This window comes from Ictidomys tridecemlineatus, chromosome X, assembly GCF_052094955.1.
Source record: "Ictidomys tridecemlineatus isolate mIctTri1 chromosome X, mIctTri1.hap1, whole genome shotgun sequence".
In the NCBI taxonomy this organism is placed as follows: domain Eukaryota; kingdom Metazoa; phylum Chordata; class Mammalia; order Rodentia; family Sciuridae; genus Ictidomys; species Ictidomys tridecemlineatus.
Genome location: NC_135493.1, coordinates 78,961,036 through 78,986,567, shown reverse-complemented (window position 1 = coordinate 78,986,567; position 25,532 = coordinate 78,961,036). Strand labels below are relative to the sequence as shown.

At 37.7% G+C, this 25,532-nt stretch overlaps 1 protein-coding gene across 1 annotated transcript in view; it reads left to right on the top strand.

Annotated features, from left to right (window-relative positions):
* Positions 1-546: 546 nt before the first annotated feature.
* The window catches only part of Magt1 (magnesium transporter 1), a 41,086-nt gene continuing 16,100 nt past the window's right edge, over positions 547-25,532 (top strand). The window contains exons 1-3 of the mRNA XM_078034735.1: positions 547-759; positions 14,127-14,296; positions 19,356-19,473. Coding sequence (XP_077890861.1) covers positions 562-759; positions 14,127-14,296; positions 19,356-19,473 — 486 coding nt within the window. The 5' untranslated portion in view covers positions 547-561. The remainder of the gene's footprint in view (positions 760-14,126; positions 14,297-19,355; positions 19,474-25,532) is intronic.

The window sequence follows — 25,532 nt, the reverse complement described above, 5'->3', positions numbered from 1 at the left end:
CGTACACTGCCACGCAGAAGATGCTCCAGGACGACAACGCGTCACGTCTGCTTAGTTAAACAAACTCCTATTTACATTTACTTTAGTTAAAAAAAAAAAAAAACTCAGCTCTACTGTTTTTGCTTTCCTACTTTTACTTATTTTCTTCACTTTAAAGTAATTTGGAAGGAGGATAAGGGACTAAGTGCCTATTATTCACGTGTCCCGTTCTTCTACAATATTAAATGAAAGAAGTGAATTTCGAGGACTTCTAAATAAGTTTTCAGAAGAAAGAATCCGTTTAGCTGCTTCATACCATTTTAGACTCTTCATCTGCAATGATTCCCAACTGCGCAAGCGTGCAGCGTGTTTCAGGCTTCAGGCGCTGGGAAGTGCGACACCTTCATGCATAATGAAAGGGCAGGCCATCATTTTTAGCGGACCAATGAAAAGCTTCCAGATGAGCCTTTTTCTATTGGCTAACGAGGACCAATTAGAAGCGAACTGTTTTTTAGCGGGCGTCTAGCAGCTGCCCACTGTGACGTAATGTGAGGGGTCGCCCCGCAGGGCTGAGCTAAACCAATGAGGAAAGGCAAGGGGACGGCTTGCCTTTTCTCACGCCCCACCCTCAGATCCTGCCAGAGGAAAGTTTCGCTTACAGTGGGGAGACAAGCGAACATGGCAGCCTGTAGATGGTTTTGGTGTGTCTCTGTGACCGTGGCGGTGGCGCTGCTGCTCATTTACAAGGTTCCCGCGGCCTCTGCTCAAAGAAAGAAGGAGGTGAGGACGCGGCTTCCAGCAATCGGGTTCCCCCCCACCAAAAAAATGTGTAGGGCATAAAAGGATCTGTTCACTCCTTCCTGTCCCTCTTTCCCCGCCAGTTTCTGTGCCTTTTAGTGTCTTCAATTCCGCGGTTTTCAGAAACTGTAACGCTTTGTTTTCTGGGGGTGTAATCTAACAGTGGGATGGAGTAGGTGACAACCTGGCGTCTCTACGCCTATGTATGTATATAACTACAACTTTAGACACTTCTTTTGAGTTTGGGCCCTATCGAGTGTTGGGGTTAGGGAGTTCGATTTTAGAACCGAGGGTAGAATATAAGTCTTTCCGTTGTAGGCAAATGTAACTTCCTTTATTTTTTTTTTAATTTTTTTTTTTTGTACCGGGGCTTGAACCCAGAGGTGCTTAACCACTGAGCTACATTTCCAACCCTTTTGAGACATGGTTTCCCTAAGCTGCTGAGGATGGCGTCAAACTTGTGATCCTCCTACTTTGCCTACCGAGTCTCTGGAATTACAGATGGGTGCCAGCCTAAATGTAATTCCCTTGTACATGTATAACAACTCTTTTGTGTCATATTCATTTCAGGAATGTGAAAATTAGCCAGAGTGAAATTAGGCTCGGTTTATTACACTACCCAAATACTCAATCATGCAAAAAATAATAAGCATACTATGTATGCACTGTTCTAAGCACGTGGTATATGTAAATGAACAGAATTAAGACCCCTCTTTGTGGAATTTAAAAGCTTTAGGAAGTGGAGAAGATACAGTACTTTACTCAAAATTGAAAAATACCAACATGAATTTTAGCATTATGTCTTGAAATATTTGTGAATTAGAGCCGTGTGTGTATGTGTATGTGTGTGTATATGTGTATATATAATATATATACACACACACACATTAGAGATCGAACACAGGGGTGCTTAACCACTGAGCCACACATCCCCAGCCATATATATGTGTATATATATATATATATATATTTTTTTTTTTTACATGTAGATGGACACAGTACCTTTCTTTTATTTATTTATTTATATGTGGTGCTGGGATTGAACCCAGTACCTCACACATGCTAGGCAAGCGCTCTACCACTGAGCTACAACCTCCGCCCCTCCCCAGCCCCTTTTATGTTTTATTTTGAGACACAGTGTCGCTATGTTTCTTAGGGTTTGGCTAAATTGCTAGGCTGGCTTGGAACTCTTGGTCCTCCTCCTTCAGCCTCACAAGCCTTAGGGATTACAGGTGTGTGCCACCAGTGCCTGGCAATTTTTTACTTTGAAACAAGGTCTCACTAAATTGCTAAGGGCCTCGCTGGCTAATTTTCTGAGGCTGCCCTGGTACTTATAATCTTCCTGCCTCATCTTCCCGAGTCCCTGGGCTTACAGGTGTGTGTCACCGCACCCAACTGATGTGCTTCTTAGCCATTCTTATGTGGAAAACAAGATGGAGAGCAATTCGTAATATTATATGCTAGAATCCTTGTTTTATTTTTTAATATATGTAAGTATGTATATATGCCTATGTAAGAATGACCTCTGTAATGGTACTCAATCATTCCTAACTCTGGGCACTTGCTAGTGTTGATGAGGGAACTATTTCAGTATGTACCTTATATACTGGAATTGTCTAAATTTCTGCAATGGCCTCTTATTTTTTTTGTTGTTGTTGTTACTGGGGATTGAACCCAGGAGCACTTAACCACTAAGCCACATCCCTAGCTTATATTTTTATAATATTTTTTAGTTGTAGTTGGACAGAATACCTTTATTTTGTTTATTTGTTTATTTATTTATATTTATTTTTTAGTTGTAATTGGACACAATACCTTTATTTTATTTATTTATTTTTATGTGGTGCTGAGGATCGAACCAAGGGCCCTGCACATGCTAGGCGAGTGCTCTACCACTGAGCAACAACCCCAGCCCATATTTTTATTTATTTTTATGTGGTGCTGAGGATCGAACCCAGCACCTCACACGTGCTAGGCAAGCACTCTACTGCTGAGCCACAACCCCAGCACCCCCAACCCATTTTTTAAAATATTTTTTAGTTATACATGGACACAATATCTTTATTTTGTTTATTCATTTTTATGTGGTGCTGAGTATTAAACCCAGTGCCTCACATGTGTGAGGCAAGCGCTCTGCCACTGAGCCACAATCTCAGCTCCTCCAACCCATTTTTTAAATTTTATTTAGAGATAGAGTCTTGCTAAGATGCTTAGCACCTCACTAAGTTGTTAAGGCTTTCTTTGAACCTGATATCCTGCTGCTTCAACCTCCAAAGTTGCTGGGATTACAGGCGTGTGCCACAGCACCCATTTTACTCACTTTAAATAAACAGGTGAAGGTTTTTTTTCTTTGTTTGTTTGGTAGTACTGGGGTTGAACCCAGGGCCTTAGTGCATGTTGGGCAAATGCTCTACAATTGAGCAACATCTCCAGCCCCAAGGTGGGGGTTTCTACCAGTGAAATATGTTTATTCATTTACTGTCTCACTGAACTAGAAGCAGAAGTGCCCAGCAGGAAATAAATTATTATTAAAAAGGAAGCAACATTGAGTTTTAAAATTTTTAAATAGTTAATGTGATTTATTTATTTTGGGGGGGTACCAGGGATAGGACTTGGGCACTTGACCATTGAGTCACATCCCCAGCCCTATTTTGTATTTTATTAGAGACAGAGACTCATTGAGTTGCTTAGCACCTTATTTTTTGCTGAGGCTGGCTTTGATCAGTGATCCTCCTGCCTCAGCTTCCTAAACTGCTGGGATTACAGGTATGCGCCACCACACCCAGCTTTTATTTAATTATTTATTTTTTTAAAGAGAGAGAGGAGAGAGAGAGAATTTCAATATTTGTTTTTCAGTTTTTGGCGTACACAACATTTTTGTTTGTATGTGGTGCTGAGGATCGAACCCGGGCCGCACGCATGCCAGGCGAGCGCGCCACCACTTGAGCCACATCCCCAGCCCTACACACCCAGCTTTTAATGTGAATTTTATCTTAGTGTAATTTTTTAAGATGTTTATTTTTTATTTTTGTTGGACACAATACCTTTATTTATTTATTTATTTATTTTTATGTGATGCTGTTGATCGAACCCAGGGCCTTGCACATGCTAGGCGAGTGCTCTATCACTGAGCCACAGTGATAGAGCCCTCGATATAATTTTTTTAGAAAATGAATCAGATTCTGACTTCCTTCCCTTTATGCCAACTATTCAGACTCAGTGTTCTTGCAAATATATTGCAGTAACTGCTCAACTGGTTGCCCACTCTCTAACCCATTCTTTATAGTGCTGCCAGAGGTGGTAAGATGAAAAATGTGAAAACCATTAACCTATTTTGCAGATATTAAAAAGACCTCTATAGCCTGTTTCTGGTCTGCTTCTTCCTGGCCTAGTCCTACTGAATTACCTGCCTTGCATGTGCAGGTCTTCTGCTGGAGTTTCCTACCTTACCCCTACCATTTACTTGAGGGTTTGTACTCTTCAAGGCTTAGCTTAAATACATTCTTCCTCAGCCATATTTTATTGGTTCCCATCAAGTGAATTGACATGAATTCAGCATATCATGTTGTCAATGTTTTTATACCAGTTTTCCCCATTAAACAGTGAGCATCTTGCTTGGCTTGGTTGCACATGCCTGTCCCACCTAGTTAGGAGGCTGCCGCAGGAGGATTGCAATTTTGAAGACAGTCTGGGTAACTTAGACCCTACCTCAAAACAAAAAATAAAAAGTATATCTGAGTCCAATCCCCAGTAACAGAAAAAAAATCACTCAGGTACCTCATGCTTATATGTATAATGGGAATGCTACCATATGTAACTCATTATACTTTTAACAGTGTTCTCCCTGGAACATGGACTTCTTTATTTGATCTGCATGATAGGCACCATGGTTTACATGCATTTTCTATAATCTTCACATTTTTTTTTTTATTTTTTGCTTTTTTTTTTTTTTTTTTTTTTTTTTTTTATTGATTGTTCAAAACATTACAGAGCTCAAGACATATCATCTTTCATACATTTGACTCAATTGGGTTTTGTACTCCCCAAATACATAATACAGACTCACTTCTGTTACATACTCACATTTTTACATAATGGCTTATTAGTGACTGTTGTATTCTGCTACCTTTCCTATCCCCTACTATCCCCCCTCCCCTCCCCTCCCCTCCCATCTTCCCTCTCTACCTCCTCTGCTGTTGTTCAATTCTTTCCCCCTTTTTTTTTTTCCCCCCACCCCCTTGCCCCTCATAACCTCTTATAATTTTGTGTATCACTGAAGGTCTCCTACCATTTCCATATGTTTTCCCTTCTCTCTTGCTTTCTCTCCCCCCATTCGTCTTAGTTTACTGTTAGTCTTTTCCTCATGCTCTTCCTTCCTGTTCTATTCTTAGTGGCTCTCTTTATATCAAAGAAGACATTTGACATTTGTTTTTTAGGGCTTGGCTAGCTTCACTTAGCATAATCTGCTCTAATGCCATCCATTTCCCTGCAAATTCTATGATTTTGTCGTTTCTTAGTGCTGCATAATACTCCATTGTGTATAGCTGCCACAATTTTTTTATCCACTCATCTATTGAAGGGCATCTAGGTTGGTTCCACAGTCTAGCTATTGTGAATTGTGCTGCTATAATCATTGATGTGGCCGTATCCGTATAGTGTGCTCTTTTAAGGTCCTCAGGGAATAGTCCAAGAAGGGCAATAGCTGGGTCAAATGGTGGATCCATTCCCAGCTTTCCCAGGAATCTCCATACTGCTTTCCAGATTGGCCTCACCATTTTGCAGTCCCACCAGCAGTGAACAAGTGTGCCCTTTTCCCCACATCCTCGCCAACACTTATTGTTGTTTGACTTCATAATGGCTGCCAATCTTACAGGAGTGAAATGGTATCTTAGGGTGGTTTTGATTTGCATTTCTCTGATTGCTAGAGATGGTGAGCATTTTCTCATGTGCTTGTGGATTGATTGTATGTCCTCCTCTGAGAAGTGTCTGTTCAGGTCCTTGGCCCATTTGTTGATTGGATTATTTGTTATCTTATTGTTTAATTTTTTGAGTTCTTTGTACATTCTGGATATTAGGGCTCTATCTGAGGTGTGAGGGGTAAAAATTTGTTCCCAGGATGTAGGCTCTCTATTTACCTCTTTTACTGTTTCTCTTGCTGAGAAAAAACTTTTTAGTTTAAGTAGGTCCCATTTATTTATTCTTGTCATTAACTCTTGGGCTACGGGCGTTCTATTAAGGAATTTGGAGCCCGCCCCCACAATATGTAGATCGTAGCCAACTTTTCCTTCTATCAGACGCAGTGTCTCTGTTTTTATATCTAGCTCCTTGATCCATTTTGAGTTAACTTTTTAATCTTCACATTAATACTGCAAAATATTATCCTCTTTTGAAACTTAAACTAAGCAAGAAAGTTAGGGGTAAAGTTAGGGGTTTGCTCAAAGAAGCACAACCATCAGAAGTTAAATTAGGATTCCATCCTTGTTTTGCCTCCAAAGCATTTTAATGCTCTGTGCTCTCTTAAGCCATAAAAGTTTTCTTTTTCAATAATTGGTTTCATTTTTATTTTGAGTTATTTTCCCTAGTGGTAGAAGGAAAGTTGTTTGTCCTCAAATCTGGTGTTGTCTTAGGGAGGCAGCATGATACAAATGAAAAAGCATGTTTTGTTTTTGGTACTGGGGATTGAACCCTGAGGCACTTAATCACAGAACCACATCCCCAGCCCTTTTTATATTTTCTTTAGAGACAGGGTCTCTCTAAGTTGCTGAGGCTGTTTGTGAAATAGCAATCCTCCTCCCTCAGCCTCTTGAGCCACTGAGATTACAGGCATGTACCACTGTTCCTAGCAAAGCATGGTATTTGATAAAATTGTTCATATTTCTTTACCTACTTTTGTGAACCTATAATAATAAGTAATGTGAAACACAGAAAAAAGTGAATGCACAAAGCATAATAAAAATGGTCATAATAATGCTAAGATTGCAGTGTCCCCCCTTCTCAGTTTTTTAAAAATTATGTAAAATTTTAGCGAGTGTACTTTAATCCAACCCTAGTGATCTTTAGCAAGTTTTTTTTTTTGGTTTGGTTTGGTTTGGTTTTTTGGTACCAAGGATTGAACTCAGGGGCACTGGATCACTGAGCCACATCCCCAGCCCTATTTTGTAATTTATTTAGAGACAGGGTCTCACTGAGTTGCTAAGCGCTTTGCCATGGGTAAGGTGGCTTTGAACTGGTGATCCACCTGCCTTAGACTTCCAGGCCACTGGGATTACAGGCATGCACCACCATGCCTGGCTTGAGCAAGTTATTGAGTCTCATTTTTTTTCATCAGTAGAATGGGGAAAGTGCCTATTTCTTTAGCTGCTGTGAAAATTAAATGAGATGAGCTCAGTTCATAAAGCCTCTGATTCAGGGGCTGGGGATGTGGCTCAAGCGGTAGCACGCTCACCTGGCATGCGTGCGGCGCGGGTTCGATCCTCAGCACCACATACCAACAAAGATGTTGTGTCTGCCGAGAACCAAAAAATAAATATTAAAAATTTCTCTCTCTCTCTCTCTCTCTCTCTCTCTCTCTCTCTCTCTCTCTCTCTCTCTCTCTCTCTCTCTCTTTAAAAAAAAGCCTCTGATGCAGTTCCTAGCATATAGGAGAGATTGGATGAATATTAGAAAATAAGATCATGTTCCTCTAGGTAGTAAAACGTTTTTTGGTTTTTTTTTTTTTTTTTGATACTGGGGATTAAATCCCAGGGTGTTCTCTTTACCACTGAGTCACAGCCCCAGCCCTTTGGTTTTTTGGTTTATTTTTTATTATGTGACAAGGTCTCATTATGTTGCTTATGGCCTCACTAAATTGCTGAGGCAGCCCTGAAACTTGCAATCATCCTGCCTCAGCCTCCCAAGTCACCTGGGATTACAGGCATGTACTGCCACACCCAGCAGTTAAATATTTTTCAATTGCTCTTTTGTGATATTTTTAGGAGGAGTATACAGAAAATAAAATCACCTTTATCTTTTAAGAAGATAGGCTGTCATTAGAAAAACTACATTTTCCATCAGTTGCTTTAATTGACACATGAAAGTATCACAGGTGCAAAACCCTGCAGTTTTTAGAAGATATATTATTATAGAGAACTAGACTCCATAGCAGTTACAAAACAAACAAGTTGAGACACCCTCTAGGAAAAAATCTAGGAAAGGAGACAGTGATATATTTTAGCTGAATCTGAGAAGTAGGTGAACTGAGAATGGAACAGATGGCATCTAAAGATTAAAAATGCTCTCTTTGCTCACTGTCTCCTTCAGTAATTATCTGCCAATTATGTTTCTAGATCTGTTCTGTCTCACCCTTAATTTAAGGATGGAGTTGGAAATATATTGTTTAGCCAGGAATATTATTTTCTAACATGTGAAGACTGGTAGATGATTAAGGAAGCTAAAAATATGAATTTTTGTGCATAAACTTTAGAATAAAGATACAATCAAAGAAGTTTTGGAGGGAAGGGAGGTACATTTTAGAACAATTCAGGTTGGTGGTGCTTAGCTTTATTTTTATTTATGTTTTGTGTGAGCCTTGTGCATATGAGGCAAGCACTCTACCAACTAAGCTATATCTCCAGCCCAGTGCTTAGCTTTATTACTTCTGAAATTCAAAAGGAATGTGAATGACAATGAGTTTTAGCTTTAAATGATAATATATTCCTTTACTCTATTTTTTGTGGTGAGGAGGATTGAATTAATAATCTTCACATGCTTGGCAAACACTGAGCTACATCTCTGGCCCTTGTATATTTATTTTGTTTATTTGTATATGTATCTATTAATTGAGGGACCCAGGAAGGCTCTGCCACTTAAACATATCCCCAGCCTTTTGTACTTTTTGTTTTGAGACTGTCTAAATTGCTGAGACTGGGCTCGAATTTGCAATCCTTCTGCCTCAGCTTGCTGAGTTGCTGAGATTACAGGCATGCATCACCACACCTGGCAAATTTAAAACTTTGGAGTAAGCCTGACCTGGTGACACACTTCTGTAACTCCAGTGACTTAGGAGGCTAATGCAGGTGGATCACAAGGTCCAAGCTAGCCTCAGCAATTTAACAAGACCCTCAGCAACTTAGCAAGACCAAATCTCAAAAATAGAAAGGACTGGGGATGTAGCTCAGTGGTAAAGTGTCCCTGGGTTCCTTCCAGAGTACTGCAAGAAAAAAAATAGATTTTTGTGAATAAGAATTACAACTTTTCACTAGGCATGTTGCTGCACACCTGTAATCCCAGCAGTTTGGGAGGCTGAGTATCTTGAGTTCAAAGCCAGCCTCAGCCACTGTGAAGGCCTAAGCAGCTCAATGAGACCCTGTCTCTAAATAAAATACAAAATAGGGCTGGGGATATGGCTGCTCAGTGGTTGGGTGCCCCTGAGTTCAATCCCTGGTACAAAAAAGAAAGAAAGAAAGAAAGAAATACAACTTTTCTTTCTTTCTTTCTTTCTTTTTTTTTTTTGTTGTTGATGGACCTTTATTTTATTTATTTATATGTGGTGTTGAGAATCGAACTCAGGGCCTCACACATGCCAGGCAAGTGCACTACCACTGAGCCACAGCTGCAGCCCACAACTTTTCTTTTTTGAGAGGTTCCTGCTATTTTTGTGAAGGTTGGCCTCAAGCTCCTAAACTCAAGCAACTGTCCTGTCTCAGCCTCCCAAGTAGCTGGGATTATAAGCTATGTGCCACCACATCAGCTCTTATAATTATGATGTTCTAGATTTTGTTCATGTAATTTTTTAAGAGAGAGAAAGAAGAGAGAAGAGAGAGAATTTTTTAACATTTATTTTTTAGTTTTCGGTGGACACAGCATCTTTATTTTATTTGTCTGTGGTGCTAAGAATCGAACCCAGTGCCCTGCGCATGTCAGGAGAGCGTGTTACTGCTTGAATCACATCCCCAGCCCTGTTCATGTAATTTTTATTGTAAAAGTTGAAAATTAGTGATCTGCTTTCAGTTGGTTTTCAAAAATTTACCTAGTGGTCACTGATGTAAGCAGCCTTTTGAAGATTATTCCTCTTTATCAACTTTCGAAAGAATATGTAATTTGTTTGAAAATTATCAAATCTTCTACTTGATAAGTTATTTGGGAATTGAATAGCCAGAAATATTATCTTTCTACTTTATTAATACATAGGATGAGGAATACTATAGATTTTTATATTTTCCTGGATTTAAAAAAAAGTCTTAAGAATTTTTGTGGGGCTGGGGATGTGGCTCAAGCGGTAGCGCGCTCGCCTGGCATGCGTGCGGCCTGGGTTCGATCCTCAGCACCACATACAAACAAAGATGTTGTGTCCGCTGAGAACTAAAAAATAAAATATTAAAAAAAATTTTTCTCTCTTTCTCTCTCTCTCTTTCTCTCTTTAAAAAAAAGAATTTTTGTGTATGAAAACTCTACATAATGCAGTAGCACATACCTGTAATCCTAAATATAAAAAGGTCTGGGGATGTGGCTCAGTGGTTAAGTGCCTCTGATTCAATGCCTGGAACCAAAAAGAAGAAGAAGAAAGAAAGGAAAGGAAAGGAAACTGTATGTATTTATAACTTATTCAAAGCACATTTGTTTTATTGGTATGATCATATATTTGTATGGTTATATATAGATAGAATATACAAATCTGTAGAAAATACTTGTTAAAGCTTTACACATTTTTTTCTCAAATAGGCCCAAATAGGATCTCTCATTTCATTGAGTAAAATAGCCAAATTGTTTGAATTTGGTAGCAACTGTCAAATTTAATTTGAAAATACAGCAAAAATAATGATGGCTTTAAAATATAGAATGCATATTTTAAAATGTTAACTATACTGTCTGAGCTGGGAAGAACTAGCAGATTCTTGAAGTTATCTTGATCACCACTTGTTCCCCTTAGCCTCTCTACCTCCTGGTTCACTCTTTCCCATAGCCTTTACCAGCTACTTGTTTCATTGTTCCAGGAGTTTTAATTATTTGTTGTACCAGTCTTTCCAGTGTATATCTATTTTTATCTTTGGGTTTAGAATCTATATGTCTCTATAAGTTTATAGTCTGTTTGGTTTTCCATATGTGGAATATTGATTTTGTGACTTTTACTAGAAATTATTTTGTATATGCTTCAAAATTATTTGTTTGTTTTTTGAGATGGGGGTCTCACTGTATTGCCTAGGCTGGGCTCGAACTCCTGTGCTCAAGTGTTCCTCCCACCCTACCCTCATTAGTATCTGGGAGTATAGATGTACACCACCACACCTAGCTAAAACTAATTTTATGCAGTTTCATAGAGTTGTACTAAGGAAATAAAATTAGTTTCAGAATTAGTTGGATTCAGACATGCTTTAAAGGCAAATCATGTTATTATGAGAATCTATTTTACTACTCTCTTCCTAAAACAAAACAAAAAAACCCTTCTGATCCATGTAGGTATTTATATGTACAATCATTTTTCTTCCTTTTATGTTAACGTATGCAAGTAAGTCCATTCCCAGCTGTCTTCCATTAAATAGAAATTCAGTACATATTTAACTTAATGATGGCTATGTGGTAAGATACTGTGTGTTTCTATTGTCTAATAGCTAATAGACTAGAAGAAGGAATCAGATGTCAAAGTATCTTAGAATGTAAAGCAGTAGACTTAGATAACGGAAAATGTAACTGGTCAAATGCTTTGAATGACAAGCCACTCCGTGATTTCCCAGACCTTTATAGACATTCCCCTGTAAAGAAGAGCAAAATCATAACTTAGTATTAATCTACATTTGAGATTCAGTATTCTTGCCTTCCATCCTTTGTTATCCTTTCCTGACCTTTTTTTTTGGGGGGGGGGTAGTGGAGATTGAACCCTAGGGGCACTTTACCACTGAGTTACATTAACTGCCCTTTTCCTTTTTTTATTTTTGAGACAGTCTTGCTAGGTTGCTGAGACTGGCCTTGAACTTGCAATTCTCCTGCCTCAGCCTCTGGAGTTGCTAGGATTACAGGCATGCACCTGGCTTTTATATTCTTGAACATCAAGAGTGGAGATGAAAAAAAAGGATAAAAAAAATGTTGTTTAATCTCGAACTGAAATTTCCCTTGTCTAAATGTGCCACTTTTCCACTGCCTCATGATGAATGAGTATTTAAAAAGGAAGAAACAAAATGTAGCTCCATTTGTGTGAAGGCATAAATTTTCATTTCTCTGGGATCAGTTTCCCAGGAATGCAATTGCTAGGTTTGTATGGGAAGAGTATCTTTAGTTGCTTGATTTTTTTTTTTTTTTTTTAAGAAACAGCCAAATTGTTTTCCAGAGTGGCTGTACCATAGTACATTCCCTACCAGAAATGTATGAGATTCAGTTTCTCCAGTGTTTGGTATTTGTCACTATATATTATTTAGTAACATTTATATAGTGGTGTCTCTTTAAGTTCTTAATTTGCATTTATGTAATGCTGATGATGTTGAACTGTTATTTTTTCCCCAGTGTTATATTTTGAACCCAGGGCCTTTCTTTTTTTTTATTTATTTTTATTTTTAGTTTTCGGCAGACACAACATCTTTGTTTGTATGTGGTGCTGAGGATCGAACCTGGGCCGCCCGCATGCCAGGCGAGCACGCTACCACTTGAGCCACGTCCCCAGCCCCCCAGGGCCTTTCATTGTGTATCTTTTCACATGTTTATTTGCCATCTGTAGTTCCTCCTCAATTAAATATCTTATGTATTTTGCCCATTTTCTAATTGAATTATTTGTTTTTTATGTTTGAGTTTTGGGGGGTTTTCTTTTTGATTTTGCACCCTGGGTATTGAACCAAGACATGCTGGGCTACATCCCCAGCCCTTTAATTTCATTTTGAGGCAGGGTCTCACTAAGTTGCTGAAGCTGACCTTGAATTGGGAATCCTCCTTCCTTGGCCTCCTGAGTAGCTGGGATTATAGGCACGTGCTACCATATCTGGCTACTCTTGAGTTTTATAGGTTTTTTAAAATGTAGCCAGGAGCTGCATCACACACCTCTAATTCCAGTGACTCAAGATTTAAGGCAGGATTGCTAGTTCAAGACCAGCCTTGGTAACTTAGAACCTGTTTCAAAATAAAAAGGACTGGAAATGTCGCTCAGTGGTAGAATGCCTAAGTCCCAAGTTCAATCCCCAGTATTATTAAAAAAAATACACAAACACATATTCTAGCTACTAATCCTTTGTCAGATATGTTCTGAAAATATTTTCTCCTGCTCTGTAGGTGGTCTTGTTTTAAAATTTTCACTTAAGTATGTTGTCCATACAACATTTAAGAATGTTTTCATATATACCTTATATAAAATTAAGTATATTATCCATTTTTGGTTTTATACAAGGTATATGTGATTTTGTATTCATTAGAATTTCATATCTTTGTCTATGGATTTTCATTTGCTCCTGCATGTCTTATTGTACAGGATCTTCTTATACTAAGTTGCTTTTGCACCTCTGTACAAATCAGAAATCAGTTGGATATATTTGTGTAGGTTATTTCTGGGTTTTGTTTTTGTTTTTATTGTTTGTCTGTTTTGCAGGGCTGGGGATCAAACATTGGGGCCTTATTCATGCTATGCAAATGATCTGCTGCTGAGCTAAGTCCCTAACCTTTATTATAATATTTTATTTTGAGACAGGTTGCCCCAGCTGGTGGCTAGCCTCAAACAGGATCCTCCTACCTCAGATTCCCAAGTTCCTGGGATTACAGGCATGAGCCACCACACCAGATTTCTGGGTTCTTTATTCTGTTTTATTAACCTTTGTGTTTATACCTTCAACAGTGCCATATTGTCTTCATTATTGTAGCTTTATAATAAAAATAAATTATGTAGAATAATTCCTCTCACTTTATTCATTTTCAAGTTTGTATTCTTTGTAGTTTTTTCCAAAATAAATAAAATTTTATATGAAATTAGCCAGTTAGTTTAATTCAACATTCTTTGCAATCTTTAGCAAATGAAAGGCTTTATGGTTTTGTATTATTTCTCTTGTTGGTAAGTAATAAGTAACTCATTAAAATTATAATATCTGATTAAGACTTATGAAATTCTAAATTTTAAAATAATTATCATTAGACTAAACTACCCAATTTTGTTTTTAGTTCTCTCACATTTTCTGTGTACTTCTGCTTGATAGATAGACTTGGTTTTAAGTAAGTTGCCTAGCGAAAGTAACTTTTTGTTTTGTTTTGTTTTGAGATGGGGACTCATTGTGTTGCTCAGGCTGGTCTCAAACTCCTGTGCTCAATTGACCCTCTCATTTCAGTCTCCTAAATAGCATGTGCCACCATTTCGAACTTTAAATGCCAAGTTGAGAATATTAACAGTATGCTCACTTTTTTTTTAGATGGTGTTATCTGAAAAGGTTAGTCAGCTGATGGAGTGGACCAATAAAAGACCTGTAATAAGAATGAATGGAGACAAGTTCCGTCGCCTTGTTAAAGCCCCACCAAGAAATTACTCCGTTATTGTCATGTTCACTGCTCTCCAACTTCATAGACAGTGTGTCGTTTGCAAGTATGAACTTTCAACTACACATTAAAATAAATAACTCATAAGATTTTAACCATTTCTCAAACCCAGAAGAACCAAATTAGTATAAACAACATGCCTTATTAGGATATCTATAGTAACATATAATACTACTGCTCTTTTATATCAAATTTTGGTTGTATGTATTGGTGGGGGAGTAAGAATAAAGCAAATATTCTTCCATTTTTGGAAGACACTAGCACTCCAAATTTTAAGTGGTCTACCCCGAATTTGAGATATTTATTAATGCAATAATGATGGCTTCATACCAATTTGGAATATGAATAAATGGGGGACTTTTTATGAAACAAAGATTTCTGTGGTCTCACATGTAGATCCTAAAAAGTCTAACAGCTGGGTGTAGTAGTGCATGCCTGTAGTCCCAGTGATTCAGGAGGCTGAGGCAGGAGGATTGCAAATTTGAGGCCAACATCAGCAACTTAGTGAGGCTGTAACCCTGTCTTGAAAATTAAAAAAGCACTACCTGGGTTCAATTTCTGCTACCCCCCCCCAAAAAAAAAGCAGTCCAACTTAGAGAAGCAAAACTAGAGTGATGGTTATCAATGGAATGCAGGTGAGATGGGGAAGGGGGAGATGTTGATCAAAGGGTCTTTAGTTTCATTTAGATAGGACAAATTAGTTTTAGTGATCTATAGTTATAGCATGGTGACCACAATTAATAATAATGCATTGTATATTTTGAAATTACTAAACGTATATTTAAATTTTTCTCATTACAAAAGAATAAGTAGGTGAGGTGATGCATTAGCTTGATTTAATAATTCCACAATGTATATGTATATCAAAATGTCACACTATGCATAAATATATAGTTATTTTTTTAAGAGAGAGTGAGTGAGAGAGAGAGAGAATTTTTTAATATTTATTTTTTAATTTTCGGAGGACACAACATCTTTGTATGTGGTGCTGAGGATTGAACCCGGGCTGCACGCATGCCAGGCGAGCGCCCTACCGCTTGAGCCACATCCCTAGCCCAATATATAGTTATTTTTTATCAATTAAAATAATTTTTATAACTTAATTTTATCTATCTATTTATTTATTTATTTATTTAGTGGTGCTGAGGATCAAATCCAGTGCCTTACATGTGCTATACAAGTGCTCTACCACTGAGCTACAACCCCAACCCAATTAAAATAATTTTAAAAGCTAAAGATGTATGATTTAGGGATGTTTCTTTGTTCTCTGCTATTTTGTGATGATTATCAGTCTTGGTGATAGAAACTAATCTCACTTAAATTTTTATCAAATGATGGTTTACTGATTTTATTGTATTGTTTATGAATGATCTTAGGGATAAAGATTGCTAGTCTCTTAAACAAAAACACCATTGACAATTAAAAATGATAGATACTGTAAAATAAATTAGCTTTTAATTTTTTAGTGTCTTTTTTACATACAGATGCATATTTTCTCTCTCTTGGGATTGAACTCAGGGGCACTCAACCACTGAGCCACATCTCCAGCCCTATTTTGTACTTTATTTAGAGATAGAGTCTCACTGAGTTGCTTAGTGCCTCCCTTTTGCTGAAGCTGGCTTTGAACTGGCAATCCTTCTGCCTCAGCCTCCAGTGCTGCTGGGATTACAGGTGTGCCACTGCACCTGGCATATTTTCTCATTATTTTAAGGGACTCTGATGCCTAGGCTGTCCTTGAACTCCTGGGCTCAATCAGCTTCTTGAGTAACTGGGACTATAGGCATATGTCACTCAGTGTTTACTCATATTATTATTTTTAAAATTTTTTATTTATTTCTTTTTTTAGAGAGAGAGAGAGAATTTTTTTAATATTTATTTTTTAGTTTTCAGCAGACACAACATCTATGTTTATATATGGTGCTGAGGATCGAACCCGGGCTGCACGCATGCCAGGCGAGCACACCACTGCTTGAGCCACATCCCCAGCCCTACTCATATTTTTAGATCAGTATATCTAACCTGAGAATTTACTTTAAATAAAATGGCAAAGCTCCTCTATGTAAAACTAGTTCAGTAAAAACTTGAAGTCTTTCCAAGTACTGGCAGCCTATATACCTTGTTAACTGAAAGCATTTTCTCACTGGAGATAGGGGCTAGTCAAGGTATTTGACTCCATAGTGCTTATTTGGGGGGATGAATGCTGGATATAAATTAAAAGTAAATAGAAGAAGGAAAAAGGAGTAGGTATTAACTCTGAATAAACTTTAGAAATACTTCTAATTGGGCTAATTGAGCACTTGTCTAGCATGTGTGAAGCACTAGGTTTGATTCTCAGCACTGCATACAAATAAATGAATAAAGTAAAGGTTCATCAACATCAAAAATATTAAAAAGAAAAGAAATAGGGAGGCTGGGGTTGTGGCTCAGCAGTAGAGCACTTGCCTAGCACATGGGAGGCACTGGGTTCCATCCTCAGCACCATGTAAAAATAAATAAAATAAAGGCATTGTGTCTAACTACAACTAAAAAAATATTTTTTAAAAAAGAAATACTTTTAATTCAGTTTACTTAGTAGCAATCAGGAGTATACAAAAATGTCAGTATAAATACAAACTCTTTCATAATTCCATATTAAATGCAAATTAATGGAATCCTTACTAACCACTGTTTTACTGGTATCTTTCTATAAGATCAAATTTAAAATTAACTCATATTTGCCAGATGCAGTGGTATACACTTATAATTCCAGCCACTAAGGAGGATGATGCAGGGAGATCGCAAATTTGAGGCTACCCTTAGCAACTTAGTGAGACTCTTAGTAAATTAGTGAGACTCTGTCTCAAAATAAAAAAATAAAATAAAAAGAACTAGGGATATAGCTCAGTGGTAAAGTGCTCCTGGGTTCAACCCCTGGAAATTAATTAATAAATAAAATTAACTCACAATTTCTTAAACTCATTCAACAAATAAAAATTAAGGCCACATGTAGTGGCAAACCTGTAATCCCAGGAACTCGGGAGGCTGAGGCAGGAGGATCATGAGTTCACAGCCAGCCTCAGCAATGACAAGGTGCTAAGCAACCCAGTGAGACCCTGTTTCTAAATAAAATATAAAATAGAGTGGAGATGTAGCTCAGTGATTGCGTGTTCCTCAGTTCAATCCCTGGTACCAAAAAAAAAGCAACTGCAATATGAATAATACTGTAGTTTTTATGCTGTCAGGAAAGACCTCTTACTGTTATCATTGGGTTAGGGAATTGAGATACACACATGAAAATTTAGCTGGCGTTATAAGACAATCTATTATTAAGTACCAGAGGAACATTTTTGCTTTCTTCAAGTACTAGAGATTGAATTCAGGGATGTTCTACCACTGAGCTATATTTCCAGCCCTTTTTATATTTTTGAGACAGGGTCTCATTAAATTGCCCAGATTAGCCTCAAACTTGCAATAATATTCCTGCCTCAGCTTCCCAAGTAGCTGGGATTACAGGAATGCACCACCACATCTAGCAAGGTGAACCTTATGTATCATGAATACTATAAAATTTCAGGAAACACACATAACAGGAGTGGTTAGGTTAGGATTGTTGTAATGGAGGACATAGGACTTGTTCTAGGATTATAGAAACAGATCAGTTTTAGATAGAGGCAGGATATTATGGTTGGAAGCACTGATGTGCTCACGAATACAGAGATAGGTGCTGGAATCAAGGAATACTGTTTGATATTGGTTAGTAATATGACCAAATAAAAGCTAGATGCACTATTCAGAGTTAGGTGATAACCTTAAATAGAGCTTGGAGACTATTTCAAAGGCAATATAGCAGTAATAATGGTTTCTTTTTTTTTTTTTAAACAGATCTTTTTTTTTTTAATGAGAGAGGAGAGAGAGACAGAGAGAATTTTTAATATTTATTTTTCAGTTCTCGGCGGACACAACATCTTTGTTGTTATGTGGTGCTGAGGATCGAACCCGGGTCGCACGCATACCAGGCGAGCGCGCCACCGCCCGAGCCACATCCCCAGCCCTTAATAATGGTTTCTGAGAAGAGGAAGAGTTTCAGGATATTAGTAATTTAAGAAGAACACTGTATATTACAGTGTAAGAATGATTACAGCAAGAGAAAGTAGAGTTAGTATTTTAATATCCTATTAGATATTAAGGTTCTGACCCTAGATAATAGCAATAAACACGAGTAGCTGAGGATGTTTGTAATTCAGCAGTAGAATTTGTGGTTAGCAAGCACAAGGCCCTGGGTTCACCAGCACTAAAAGAAACAAATAGGAAAGTTAATCACAAATAAATAATTGACAGATCTTACAAACTGAAAGTGTATGGGAGATATGGGAAAAGTCAAAGATGATTTAAGGTTTTAATTAATTTTAATTCCATAGGCTTATCTTTCATCCTAATAATTCATCTGATTGTACTTTTTATCAAGTAGCATCTTTATATTTTTTAAGTGGATTAGTACTGTTTTTCCTCATTCTCTAGGGAAAATACTTTTACCTTATCTTTGAATTCTTAGAAATAACTTAGGGTATTAAAAATTATTGATAGGGCTGGGGATGTAGCTTGGTGATTGAGCACTTGGGCACTGGGTTGGATCCCCAGCACTACCAACAGAAAAGTATAGAAACTGGGTGTAGTAGTGTAAGCCTTGAGTCCCAACACTGGGGATACTGAGGCAGGAGGATAGCTGGAGCCCAGGAGTTTGAGGCTGGGATGGACAATGTAGCAAGACCCCATCTCAAAATTGGTGTAGAGACAAATACCTAGATTTTTCCAGTGATTACTGAAAGAGCATTAGAATAAAAAACAGGTTCAAAGTATGAAATGTAGTGTGGTAATTACTAATTTCTGGGAAATCTCCAACACTTGGGATAAGGCTTCTCTTAGGCCAAACAAGGTTTATCCTAACTTTGTCAGCAGAGCCTGATGTAAATCAATGATTTTTAATATCTCTCCCATTGAAAAAATGCTTAGTTGAAAAAAAAAAGAAAAAAAATGTTTAGTTGAACTGTGCTTTTTTACTGATGATGAACTAGAATGATTTTGGAAATTGTTTTAAATGTTGTCTTCACAAATCTGATTGTATCCAGGCAAGCTGATGAAGAATTCCAGATCCTAGCAAACTCTTGGCGATATTCCAGTGCATTTACCAACAGAATATTTTTTGCCATGGTGGATTTTGATGAAGGCTCTGATGTATTTCAGATGGTAAGATCTTTATTCTCTTATAGGAATAATTAAAATATGAATAAAGTAGAATGCATTATCACTTGACTACAAGAACTTAAATAGGACTGCTCAGGTTAAGATTTAGAATAGTTGGTGAACTAAAAGCTAAACTTGAGCTAAGCATAAAAGATAATAATTAGTGCTAATCTGTTAGAATGTGGAAATTGGGTAGTAATCAAGTAATATACATATATTTAACTTATACATTTAAAAAATTTTTAGTTATAGATGGACACAATACCTTTATTTATCTGGGTTTTTTTGTTTGTTTGTTTGTTCGTTTTTTAATGTGGTGCTGGGGATTAAACCCAGTGCCTTACACGTGCTAGGCAAGCGTTCTGCCACTGAGCCACAATCCCAGCCCTAACTTTCACATATTTTATTGTGGTAAAATATACATAATAAAAAACTTACCATTTTAACCATTTCAAGTGAATAACTTATAAAGTAACTTTTAAATGAAAACATGAATGCTACCATTATGTCACCATTATATACTACTGAAGTCCTTAGTTCAACCTGCCTTTATCCTCTTGCCTCTTGTGTTAGTGGAAAAGATCCTTCCTGTTATTCAAAGACGAACTTTTTTTCCTGTGGACTGGATACCATACCCTTCTGCTTTGCAGTCATGAGGTTTCACATCTATATCCTCAACTTCAGCCTCTATTAGTTTTTTTTCTTTTATATATAAACACTCAGGGATATAGATTCAATTTTGTCTTTGTTTATAAGTTTGTCTAACTCATAGTTGAACATGTTCTACTCAGTATAATTGAATTTTTAAAAATCTGCATGTAACTCCTTGCTATATACATCTTCACATGAATGTCTGCTGAAACCAAAACTTCATTTTGTACCAAATTAAATTCCCATCTCTCCCACTTCTATCTAACTCCGGTCTCCCTGTGTTCCACATCATTAGAAACACTTTTGTCTTCTTCATTTTCTTGTACAGCATCTGTCATAGATATTATCCCTTTTTATTCCAATGCCCTCATCATCTCTTGTTTGAATTAATGCAGTTGCTTTTTTGTTTTGGGGTGGGGTTGGTACCAGGAATTGAACCCAGAGGCACTTAACCACTGAGCCACATCCCCAGTTTTTTTTTTTTTTTTTTTGAGACAGGTTCTTATTAAATTGCCTAGGGCCTTGCTAAGTTGCTGAAGCTGGCTTTGAACTTGTGATCCTCCCGCCTTATCCTCCCAAGCAGCTGGGATTACAGGCATGCACCATTGTACCCAGCTGATGCAGTTGCTTTTTTTTTTTTTTTTGAACATTTATTTTTTAGTTGTAGGTTGACATCTTTATTTTACTTTATTTTTTTTATGTGGTGCTGAGGATCGAACCCAGTGCCTCACGCATGCTAGGCAAGCCCTCTACCTCTGAGCCACAACCCCAGCCCAAGTTGCCTTTTTAAAAAAATATTTATATTTTAGTTGTAGTTGAACACAATACCTTTATTTTATTTTATTTATTTATTTTTATGTGGTGCTGAGGATCTAACCCAGGGCCTTGCCCGTGCTAGGCAAGTGCTCTACTGCTGAGCCTTGCAGTTGCCTTTTAACCAGTCCTCTTAACCTTCCATGAAGCACTCTCTCTATATTTCCTGCTAGAAAATACTGGAATCTTTTCTACAAGGTATTAATAGAATTCTTAGGGAAATCTTTAAATTTAGAAAACACTAGTTTAAACATTAAACTGTTTTTTTTTACTTCAGGATTCAAGAACTGTGAGGGGTCTGAGGTTTAACCCTACTTTCAAGCTAACAAGTTAACCTGCCACAGTTTCATGGATGCTGGCCAAAGATATAATACTCCTGGGTCAGAGATAAAGGACTTTAATACTCATAACAACAGCAAGTATTCAGAAAATCAGCACATTTATTGCACAGGTTCCCCAAGCCCCACATGGCATATGCAGAGAGGGCCAATGAGATGCATTTTGGAAGAGGCCCACCAATTCCTGGGAACCCAAATGTTTCTAAGGATATTAAACATACCTACCCTTTGCTTCGAAGAGGGGCTCCATCTCTCTCTTCCAAGGTTATGCAAATATCCTTGAAAAGATTGTCCAGAACAAAAAGGCAATCAATGACTTTGCCCAAAAAAATATGCAAAAACTGGAGGAAACTCATGGATAATTGTCTACCAACACAGAAATTCTCAGAGACTTTAACATGCTATATGTGTTATATTTTCCTTTCCAACAAGGGGCTCTAATACATAGAATTTCCCAAATTATTTACTTAATGAAGCATTTTGGCTAGATTCCATGTAATTTTTTTTTTTTTTGAGTGGTGTAGGGGATACAACTTAGGATTGGGTTCCTCATGCCTCATTTGTGGTAGGCAAGTGTTCAACTACTGAGCTGTACACCCTGAGTGTGGTGCTTAGCATGTGTAATGCCCTGGGCTCAGTTCCCAGCACAAGAAAAGATGTATAGACAAAGGTCAGAATTCCTTATCTTTTCCTTAATTTTATTTTATACCTGGGAATGAACCCAGGGATGCTGAACCACTGAGCCACATCCCCAACCTTTTTTTTTTTTTTTTGAGACAGGGTCTTGCTAGGTTGCTTAAGGCCTCTCTAAATCATGAGGCAGGGCTGGGGATGTGGCTCAAGCGGTAGCGCGCTTGCTTGGCATGCGTGAGGCTCGGGTTCGATCCTCAGCACCACATACCAACAAAGATGTTGTGCCTGCCAAGAACTAAAAAAATAAATATTAAAAATTCTCTCTCTCTCTCTCTCCTCTCTCTCTTTAAAAAAAATAAAAATAAATCATGAGGCATAATCATTATATAACACACTATCTTTCTTGAGGGATGAGTCCTGGGGATTGAACTCAAGGATACTCAACCGCTGAGCCACATCCCCAGCCCTATTTTGTATTTTATTTAGAGACAGGGTCTCACTGAGTTGCTTAGTGCTTCAGCATTTGCTGAGGCTGGCTTTGAACTCAGGATCCTCCTGCCTCAGCCTCCTAAGCTGCTGGGATTACAGATGTGCACCACCACATCCAGCTCACACACTATCTTATATCAGCACCGTTGATTGTTAATTTCTAACAACATGAGGTAACCTTTCTTTCCTTTGCCCTTTCCTCTCTCAAAATTCTCCTTACATTTTAAGCTTGATTTCAGATATTTCCTTTAGACCTTTTCAAATCCTCCAGATGAAAAGTGAGTCACCTCTTTTTTTGTATTGTCACACTACTTTTATTTCTGTTATACACTTACATATATTATCTTATAGATAATAGAAATAGAACTATATTTGTTTTGACAGTGTTTTTCAGAATACAGTAACTTACTTAATGGCAATCAATATCCAGTACCTAGCCAGGCACAGTGGCTCACACCTTTAATCCCTGTGGCTCAGGAGGCTGAGGCAGGAGGATCATGAGTTCTAGGCCAGTCTCAGGAACTTTGTGAGGTCCTAAGCAACTCAGTGAGATCCTGTCTCTAAATAAAATATAAAAAAGGGCTGAGGGTTTAGGGTTATAAGAGCACTTGCCTAGCACATGTGAAGTACTGGGTTTGATCCTCAGCACTACATAAAAATAAATAATAAATAAAGGTACTGTGTCCATCTATAACTAAAAAGAAATATTTACAAAAAGGGCTGGAGATGTGGCTCAGTAGTTAAATACCCCTGGTTTCAATCTTCTGTACCACAGAAAGAAAGAAAGAAATCTAGTACCTATTACTGCTAAGCACATATAAATGTTGATAAAAATGGCTTAATGTGCCTATTTTATAATAAAATATTGTGCAGTTTATATTATATTCTCAAATAGCCATCTCCATAAATCAAAATCAGCATATTTATAAAAGGTTAGTATGTTTAGGTTTTGTTAGACCAAAGGAAACAATTTCTAGAGTTTAAGAAATTGCCTTCTATGGCTGGTCATGGTGGTTCATGTCTGTTATCCCAGAGACTTGGGAGTCTGAGGCTGGAGGATTGCAAGTTCAAGTCTAGCCTCAGCAATTTAGTGAGGTCCTAAGCAACTTAGTGAGACCCTGTCTCAAAAATTTTTTATAAAGAGGGAGCTGGGGTTATAGCTCAGTGGTAGAGTACTTGCCTTGCATGTGGGAGGCACTAGGTTCGATCCTCAGCACCACATAAAAATAAATAAACAGGGGCTGGGGCTATGGCTCAGCAGTAGCTCACTTGCCTGGCATGTGTGAGGCACTGGGTTCGATTCTTAACACCACATATAAATAAAATAAAGATCTATCAACAACTGAAAAAATTTTTTAAATAAATAAATAAAGTATGGGTATTGTGTCCATCTACAATAACAAGAAAATTTTTTTTTTAATTTTTTAAAAAGGGCTGGGAATGTAGCTCAGTGGTAAGTTGCCCTTGGGTTAAATCCCCAGTAAAAGAAAAGGAACAAATTGCCTTCTCAGGGCTAGACTTATACTTTAGCTATAGAACACATGCTCATACTTAATTAACACAAAGCACTGAGTTCAGTCCCCCAGCACAGAGAAAAGGAGGGGAGGAAGAGAGGAAGGAAGGAAATAGAATGAGAGAAAGAAATCATTTTCTTATTCTCTACTGTTCAAGCTGGGATTGTTTTAGAAATTAAAATTTTTAACTATTTTAACAAGGTATACATAACTTCTTTTTTGTGTGTGGTGCTGGGGATTGAATCCAGGACCTCGTGCATGTGAGGCAAGCACTCTATCAACTAAGCTATATCCCCAGACCCCTAAGAGACACATAGCTTCTGTTAATAATTTGTAAAAATACAAAACCAAATTTCTTCTACCTTGAATAGCTTTTTTTTTTTTTTTTGTATTTACTAAGAATTTAGCCCAGGGGTGCTTTATCACTGAGCTACATCCCCAACCCCCAGCCCCTTTTATTTTTTATTTTGAGACAGGGTCTTACTAAGTTACTGAGGGCCTCACTAAGTTTGAGGCTGGCCTCAAACTTGGTATTCTCCTGCCTCATCCTCCTGAGTTCCTGGGATTATAGGCGTATTCCATGGCACCTAGCATCTTAAGTTTTAGGTGGACACAATATCTTTATTTTACATTTATGTGGTGCTGAGGATCAAACCCAGTGCCTTGTGCATGCTAGGTGAGCACTCTACCACTGACCCACAACCCCAGCCCCCCATTTTAGAGGTTTAAGAATGGTAGCATAGGACTGGGGATGTGGCTCAAGCGGTAGCGTGCTTGCCTGGCATGGGTGCGGCCCAGGTTCGATCCTCAGCACCACATACAAACAAAGATGTTGTGTCTGCCGATAACTAAAACTAACTAAATAAATAAATATTTTTTTTTAAAAAAAGAATGGTAGCATATACATTTGTGGAATTATTTAGCTTTTTATACACACATTTTCAAAACTCGAAAGGTGGTCTAAGTAAACAAAGAGTTGAAAAGTTTGGCTTAAAATTTGGACAGTATTTGTTAGAGTGAACACTTTGCAAGATCTGATACTTAGCTTTTCAGGCACAAAAATTTAATTTTACCAGTGTTGCCAGATTTCATCTACTTCTGGAGATACTGTGCACTTTGCCACATCATAAAAATACATGGACATTGGAAACAAAAGGGCTAATCTATTAATTCACCATATTATGCAGTCAAAGAGACCAAAATAATTATATCCACTAGTCAGTATACCTTCTTGCCTTATGGGGAAAACCTAGAAATGTACTGTTAACAGGTTATTGTTGGGGCTGGGGTTATGGCTCAGCGGTAGAGCAAAGCGCTCACCTCGCATGTGCAAGGCCCTGGGTTTGATCCTCAGCACTACATAAAAATAAATAAAAGTTATTGTGTACAACTACAAAAAATATTTAAAAAGGTTATTGTTATAATCTAGTGTGGTGGTGCCCATATTTTATCCCAGCTACTCAGGAGACTGAGGCAAGAGGATTGCACGTTTAAGACCATCTTAGTCAATTTACCAAAGTCCTGCCTCATTAAAATTTTAAAAAACCAAGAAGGGTCCAGGCATGCTAGTGCATGTCTGTAAAACCAGTGACTCAGGAGGCTGATGCAGGAGGATCAGAAGTTT